The 7,859-nt window shown below is 43.1% G+C and overlaps 1 protein-coding gene across 2 annotated transcripts in view; it reads left to right on the forward strand.

Moving 5' to 3' along the window:
• FAM20B (FAM20B glycosaminoglycan xylosylkinase) overlaps positions 1–7,853 on the forward strand; it is a 49,285-nt gene extending 41,432 nt beyond the window's left edge. For both annotated transcript variants that reach the window (XM_014583901.2, XM_006142298.2), the window contains exons 5-8: positions 432–603; positions 813–1,004; positions 3,964–4,023; positions 7,432–7,853. In XM_014583901.2, coding sequence (XP_014439387.1) covers positions 432–603; positions 813–1,004; positions 3,964–4,023; positions 7,432–7,663 — 656 coding nt within the window. In that variant the 3' untranslated portion in view covers positions 7,664–7,853. The remainder of the gene's footprint in view (positions 1–431; positions 604–812; positions 1,005–3,963; positions 4,024–7,431) is intronic.
• The last annotated feature ends 6 nt before the right edge of the window (positions 7,854–7,859 follow it).

A 7,859-nucleotide genomic window follows, 5' to 3' on the forward strand; every position in this document is an offset into this window, starting at 1 on the left:
TTTGAGAGGTTTCTTCACTATAGGGCATGTGTGCTTGCCAGACAGACAGAGAGAGACAGAGAGACAGAAAGCGAGAAATCACCCCCCAGAGGGGATGGCCACGCCACAATCCCTTCTCCTCCATTCTCCTCTCGGGATCTTGGGCACGCACACACATGTGCCCGGCGTGAGTTTAAGCCACCAGGTCCAGGACGCAAACTGCGGTCGACTCCGTGGGAGTCCAGCGACATAGCCATTACGCCAACTGCTGGTCCCGACACCATGTGCTTTTATTACCCATACAGGAAAACAAATATTTGAAATGTGTAAGTTCAGGGTCTTTGTTTTTCCATTGCCGTTTACTTAGTTGCTCTCTTCTACCTGTTTGAGGGAGATGAGGAGTCTACGTTTTTTTTTTCCGTAAGTATGTTTGGCTCCTTTCTGTTCTTCAGGAAACAATACCTGTTTCTATGGGAAGTGTTATTACTGCCGAGAGACAGAGCCAGCTTGTGCTGATGGAGACACAATGGAGGGATCTGTGACACTTTGGCTTCCAGATGTCTGGCCTCTGCAGAAACACCGGCACCCGTGGGGCAGAACTTACCGAGAAGGCAAATTGGCTAGGTAAATACTCCTGTGAGCCACCACTTAACTCTCCCCTGTACCTGGCCAGGTGCCACCCTGTACAGGAACCAGCGGTTTTGCCCACGAATGAAAAAACTGCAAGGTCAGGGGCAAGCCCACTAGGCAGGGACTCTGTCTTCTCTTTGCTCTTAACAGTGCCAGGGACAGTGTGGGCACTCAGTAACCCTGCTGATGCTGCTCGCCTCCAGGTGGGAGTATGATGAGAGCTACTGCGATGCTGTGAAGAAAACATCCCCTTATGACTCCGGCCCACGCCTCCTGGACATCATTGACACAGCGGTCTTTGATTACCTGATTGGCAATGCAGACCGCCATCACTATGAGAGCTTTCAAGATGACGAAGGCGCTAGTATGCTCATCCTTCTTGACAATGCCAAAAGGTAAGAGCAGCCCGAGTAGCCTGGCACGAGGGGTTTCTGTGTATGAGAGGGACATTTGCTGGGGTATTCTGGAAACATCAGGAAGGCATCCTTCCTGCTTCCACTTGGGGTCTTCATTGTGAATTCCAGTTCTTCCTCCACCCCGGGGATCTCAGAACTTTGACAAGTGGAAAAATGGTTCCTTCCAAGGAGTCAAAGACTCAGGTTCTCCACAGATAACTGAGAACCAAGGCCTTTAATTTATTGTTACCTACATTTTTCACTCCTCATGGTGATGCGTAGCATCTTGACAACTATAGATTTGATAAAACATGGGGTTCATTTACTATTAAGTTTATTCTATCTAAAGAAGTTAGATAGGACATTTTGCTATTTCATGGCAGTCTAGGCCAAGACTTGCTATTGTGGAAAGAAGAACAGTTGCTTAGCAATTAAATGTGAAGGCAAGTTACTTTTATCTTGACTAAGACAAGTTTATTCTTTTCAAATACATAGAATGTCCTATTTTCAGGCCTGAGCCATTAGGAGAGCATCGTGTGTTCCCACTTTGCACCTCATACTTTCTGCAGTGGCCAATTCAGTGCTGCGCTTTATGTTTAATACTGTTTGCTAAATAGAATGCCTCCTGAGAGCCCAGAACTGTCCAGGCACTAGGTCACTTCATTGCCGGGAATAAGCTGAGATGTGTCTCCTCAGCACAGAATGCGTGGGCAGCACTTGCTAATGACGCCACGACCTTCCACTGAACACCAGGTGCCTCGTGCTCCAGCAAAGGTGGACAGCTACAGAAAGTGAAAGGCTAGCAAACACTGCCTCTAGCCCATCACAGCAAAGGAGACAGTGGCCAGTGCTGTATCTCTTTCTGAAAATCTTTGTCCTGCTTGTAAAAATGATCATTTTCTCTTTATTCATGATAGAGAGTATACATGCACACATGATAACGAGCAAGCAAGAGAGCGCTACACACTATCACTCTGGTCACTCTACTGTCACCTTCCTCTGGGTTTCTATCAGTTTGGATCTTGGGCAGTTCTGTTTGGTGTGTTTTAGGCTGACCTGGTCAGGGATTTGAACCGCAGTCATCCTGTGGGATCCAGGATCTGGGTTCTATTGAATGGTGTGTTACCATTGCACCATGGAGCTAGCTCAGAACAATCTTTTTCTTTAAAAGATTATGTGTACCATAATGCCCATGATATTTGACATTTGATGTATATCAAAATAGTTGTCTTAGTTCGTTCAGGGTGAGTATTTATAAATAACAGAAATTCATTGCTCACAGTTCTGGAGGCTAGGAAGTTCAAGATCAAGGAGCCAGCAGAGCAGTGTCTGTTGAGGGCCCATTCCTCATAGACAGCACTTTCTATGTGTCCTTTAATGGTGGAAGAGGTGAACAAACTCCCTCTGGCTTCTTTTGTAAAGGTATTAATACCACTTTATCATCTCCCAGATCCCCACTTAATAATTGTGTTGGGGATTAGATATCAACATGGATTTTGGGGGAGACATGGACATTCAGGTCATGGCAGTTGCCTTTGCTTTTATTATTGGAGGCCTCTACTACTAAGGGCTCCTGACTCTCCAGCTACTAAGATAAGCTTCTAGGAAGAGTGGGAGATTGATAGTTTTTCCAGAATCAGTTCTCTTTTTCTAACTCTAAATTAATGCTAAGATCATTTATTGTTTTGTTTGTTTGTTTGTTTTAATTGCTACAAGGTGCTTATGCTCCCCACAGAGACAGAGGAAACCCCCACTACCATGACCACCACAAGCAGTGGGGTGTAGTCGTGCCTCAACCCTTTCTCCTTCCATTTCTCCATCCCATCAGGATTTGGGGCACACATGCACATGCACTTGGCATGTTTTTTGATCACTGGGGCTAAGATTCAAACTGTGGTCGGCCATATGGAATCAGGCTTCTTCACACTGGGGCTGTCCCAATAAGATAATTTTTAGGACCATCAGATGACGTAAAGGTTACATTGCTGGATTCTCATGTAGTCAACCACAGTTTGAGTCTCAGACCCAGTGACTTAAAACTCATGCCAGGCATGTCGTGCACAAAATCCCACAAGGAGAATGGAGAAGGGAATTGTCGCATGGCCATCCCTTCTCGGGGGTGATCGCTCTCTTTCTGTCTCTCTCTCTCTCCAATAGGCACACACTCTATGGCAAAAATCACTCTACAAAAAAATAAAATAAGGATCATTTTTTATATCTGCTTTGAATCAGTATTTTCTGTTTCTATGAACCATTTTTTTTAAATTCGAATCTGTCCACATACTTATTGGTAATAGGATATTGGTCATTTTGGACTGATACAGGTATAACTTTTATACCTTTTTTTTCTTTACAAGTAATGATCATCTTTTTTTTTTAGAATTTTTTTAAATTTAATTTTATTTATTCATTCATTTATTTTAATTTGACTAGAGAACTAAAGAGAGACACACATGGAGAGAGAGAGGAAAGTGAGAAAGCAAGCCGCCAGGTCCGGAATTCGAACCGTGGTCAACCATGTGGGAGTGTCCAGCACCTCAACCACCATGCCACCTGCTGGTCCCAATCATCTACTTTTTTGTGAGGCATTAATATCCCTTATTTATCTCCCCACCCCTTAAAACCTCATCAGGGTTAGGGGTCTTCAAATTCTCCCTTTGGTCTATGAACTTCACACTGTGTTTATTATACTTATGCTGCAGCATCTTGCAATATCTTGGCTAGAAAAAGAATCTTTGTAAATGAGTATATTTGTTGTGTGATACATCAGTACAGGCGTTAGGGATCCTGTGTCTAATTGGTCATGCCCTGCTTATTTTTTAATTTAAGTGATTTGAGCTGCTAGAGCATGAAATTATCTAGGATCACATTGAGTCTTTTGTGGAATTTGCCGTTGCTTTGATGCTAAGAAGGGAACTGGTACTTCACCTAACTCACTAAGTTTTCATTTGATTTCCAGCTTTGGGAACCCCTCACTGGACGAGAGAAGCATTCTTGCCCCCCTCTATCAGTGCTGCATGTAAGTTTATGCAGAGCAAATACACTTGCCTATGATGCCTTTCTTTCCGGGCTTAGTGACAGTGCATCAGTTTTCTTGGTTGTCAAACTTCCTGATGCCTGAGCAGTGCTTTTCAGTTCTCCGTCTCAGAGCCTCTTGTCGGTGCTGAGATGGAGAATCAGGGAAAGGTGGAAGCAGATAATCCAAAGCTGAGATTTATTTATAGAAGTTTATAGTCTATTTAGTAACACATACTTACATTTGTTTTAATATCAGAATATAATTTGCCCCCCCTCCCCAGTTCTCCCTATCTCCCCTGCCCTCCCAAGAAAAAAAAAAAAAAAAGAAAGAAAAAACTCCTCTAGTAAAATCTGTATCCCTGCTTACTGTACCTCGTTTTCCTGTGGTCACAAGTCTTCTCATTGACCCATCACATACCACTTGGGGCTTGTATATCTCAATTTCAGATTGACTAAACCTAAAATAGTTTTGTTTTTGTTTTTGGCTCTTTTTTTTTTTGCAAGTATTTAATTGACTTTTAAACAAATCTGTGTTGGGGCCAGCAGGTAACATGGCGGTTGAGGCGCTGGACTCCCACATGGCCAACCACAGTTTAGGTCCTGGCAGCTTGCTTTCTCACTTTCTCTTTCTTTCTCTCTCTGCTCAAAATTGAAAAATAATGATAATAAATAAAAATTTTTTAAAAAAAATCTATGTTAAAGAACAAAGACATTGGGACCAGCGTAAAGGCTATGTCGCTGGACTCCCATGTAGCCGACCGCGGTTCAAGTCCCAGACCCGGTGGCTTAAACTCACACCGGGTGCATGTGCATGTGTGCCCAAGATCCCGAGAGGAGAATGGAGGAGAAGGGATTGCGACGTGGCCATCCCCCCTGGGGGGAGTGATTTCTCTCTTTCTCTCTGTCTGTCTGTCTCTGTCTGTCTGGTGCGCATGCACCCTATAGCAAAAACCTCTCCTCCCCCCACCAAAAAAAAGAACAAAGACACTGAAAAATAAATCAAGAGAATGCATTCAAACCTAGACTTTAAGGAGCTTTTCATCCAGTCTTCATGTCTGGTGTAATTTTAAATTTTGCACATCAAGGTTCAGTGAGGACCCACCTTGCTTGGCTACCCAGAAAGTCTAAGAGCACCACTTGGTATGTTGGTCAGCTCCAGGCATCCACCTGTCACGTGAGGCAGGTTTTTTTTTTTTAAATATTTTTTTAAAGAATAATTTTATTTATTCTTTTTTTATTTTATTATTATTTTTTTAATTTGACCAGAGAGAGAAAGAAACAGAGTGAAAGACAGGGAAGGTGAGAAAGCAAGCTACCAGGTCCAGGACTCAAACTGCAGTTGGCCATGTCAGAGTCCAGCACCTTAACCACCATGCCACCTGCTAGCCACCTTCTTTTTATTTTTTTTTTAAGAAATCATTTATTTAATTTTATTTATTATTTTTATGTATTTTTTAAAATTTTCTATAAGGCACATGCACTCACAGAGAAAGCAAGCCAGCAGATCTGGGACTTGTATTCAGTCAGCAATATGGGAGTCCAGCACCGCAGCCACCATGCCACCTGCTGGCCCCCTTCTTTTTTTAATAGTAGCAAAATTGGGCAGCAGTTGGCGTGGTGGTTGGTACCACATGGGCGACCATGGTTCAAGTCCCAGTCCTGGTGACTGGCTTTCTCACTTTCCCTCTCTCTGGTGAGCACATGTACCCTTTAGCAAATTTAAAAATAATAGTAAATAAATAAATAGATCTTTAAAAAAGAACAGTAACAGAATTTTGTAAAACGTACCTATTTACCCAGGCAACACTTTTTTTTTTAATTGACAAAGGGCACATGAGCTCATTCATAGAGAAACAGAATGAGAGGAAGAAAGCTCCCCTCTGGGTGTGGTCACGCTGCAAGCCCTTTTCTTGCATTTCTCCATATATTAAAGACTGAGTATGTATAATGAATTTATACAATGAGCAGAAATGTATTGGCTCAGAGTTCTAGAGGCCGGGAAGCTCAGTATTGAAGTTCTGGCATCTGGCAAGCGCCTTTTCACTGCATCATCACATGGTGGCAGGCAGGAGGGCAGGAGGGAGCTGAACACACCCTTTTATGACAGCAATAATTCCGCTCACGGGGCAGTCTTCCTGGCCTAATGACCTTTTGAGTGCCCCACCTCTTAATACTTGTTACAACGGCAGTTAAATTTCAACTTGAGTTTTGAAGGGGACATACATTCAAGCCATGACAGTTGGTGGAAGAATTCAGGAAAATAAGCATCCTTCAAATATTTTTTTTCCTATTTACATCTAAGGATAACTCTTGTTAACATTGTAGTGTCCTCCAGTCCAACCTGGACACACACACTCTGTTTCCCCTCAGACTCAAGTAAAGTAATATTTTCCACCATTTTTTTACTCATCCAGGCTTATGGCACTGGCATGTCTCCTTTTTTTTTTTTTTTTTAAATGATTTTGCCATAGGGTATGTGCACGTGCCAGAGAGAGACTGAGAAGGAAAGTGAGAAATCATCCCCTGGGAGGATAGCCATGCCACAATCCCTTCTTCTCCTGGGATTTTGGGCATGCATACCCATACACATTCCCTATGTGATTTTCAAGCCAGGTCTGGGACTCAAACGGTAGTTGGCCATGTGGGAATCCAGCACTTTAACCACTAAACATGTCCCCATTTTTAAAGTGCCTTTATTTAAATATATATATATATTCATTTACTTACTTCCATCTGTTATTGTTGTTGTTATTATTATTATTATTGTTATCTTACTTTGACCATAGAAAGGAAAAGGGAGAGAGAAGCCACCAGGTCTGGGACTCAAACTGCGGTTGGCCATGTAGGAATCCAGCACCTTTAACCATCACGCCACCCACTGGCCCCTAAAGCTGCTTTTAATGCTGCCTAGTATTCCTTTAATGGATGAGCCATACCCAATTTTTTGACATTCCGATTCTTTTTATTTTTGGAGAGGTTTTTGCAGTAGGGCACATGCGCTCGCCAGAAAGGCAGATAGAGGCAGACAGAAAGTGAGAAATCACCCCCCAGGGGCGATGGCCACGCCTCAGTTCCTTCTCCATTCTCCTCTCAGGATCTTGGGCTCGCACGCACACGTGCCTGGTGTGAGTTTAAGCCACCGGGTCTGGGACTCAAACCGTGGTTGACAACATGGGAGTCCAGCAACATAGCCATTATGCTAACTACTGATCCCAGAGTCTTTGTGTACATTTCTGATTAGGCACCCAGAAAAAAATATCCAGATGGGGATGTTTCCAGGGTGGCTTATTCATAATGTAATGGTAATTATAAAACACTTTCTTTTTAGTTAAAATATTTTACATAATTATTTTTTGGCATTTCACAGTAAGAGGTTTTGTATAACTTGTCCTAAAACTTTCTCTTCCAGCATTCGGGTTTCCACGTGGAACAGACTGAACTACCTAAAGAATGGTGTACTAAAGTCTGCCTTAAAATCTGCCATGGCCCATGACCCCATCTCCCCAGTGCTCTCTGATCCTCACCTGGATGCCGTTGAGCAGCGGCTCCTGAGTGTTCTGGCCACCGTGAAGCAGTGCACTGACCAGTTTGGAATGGACAGCGTGCTGGTGGAAGACAGGATGCCCCTCTCCCACTTGTAATTCTCAACCAGAAAAAGTGAAACTTGTTTTTACAAAGCTAGAGAAACAGCACAATCAATTCCCAGTGGTATGAGATGGACTGGAAATGGCTGTTGATAAGTTCTGGTGACGGGACAGCATGGCCTTGGATGTATGTCGTGTTTTCAGAAGTAGAATCTAAAGCAAAACAAGTTTCAGAGCATGGAGATATTCCTGC

The sequence above is a fragment of the Tupaia chinensis genome, unplaced genomic scaffold (genome assembly GCF_000334495.1).
Source record: "Tupaia chinensis unplaced genomic scaffold, TupChi_1.0 Scaffold000074_1, whole genome shotgun sequence".
Lineage (NCBI taxonomy): Eukaryota > Metazoa > Chordata > Mammalia > Scandentia > Tupaiidae > Tupaia > Tupaia belangeri.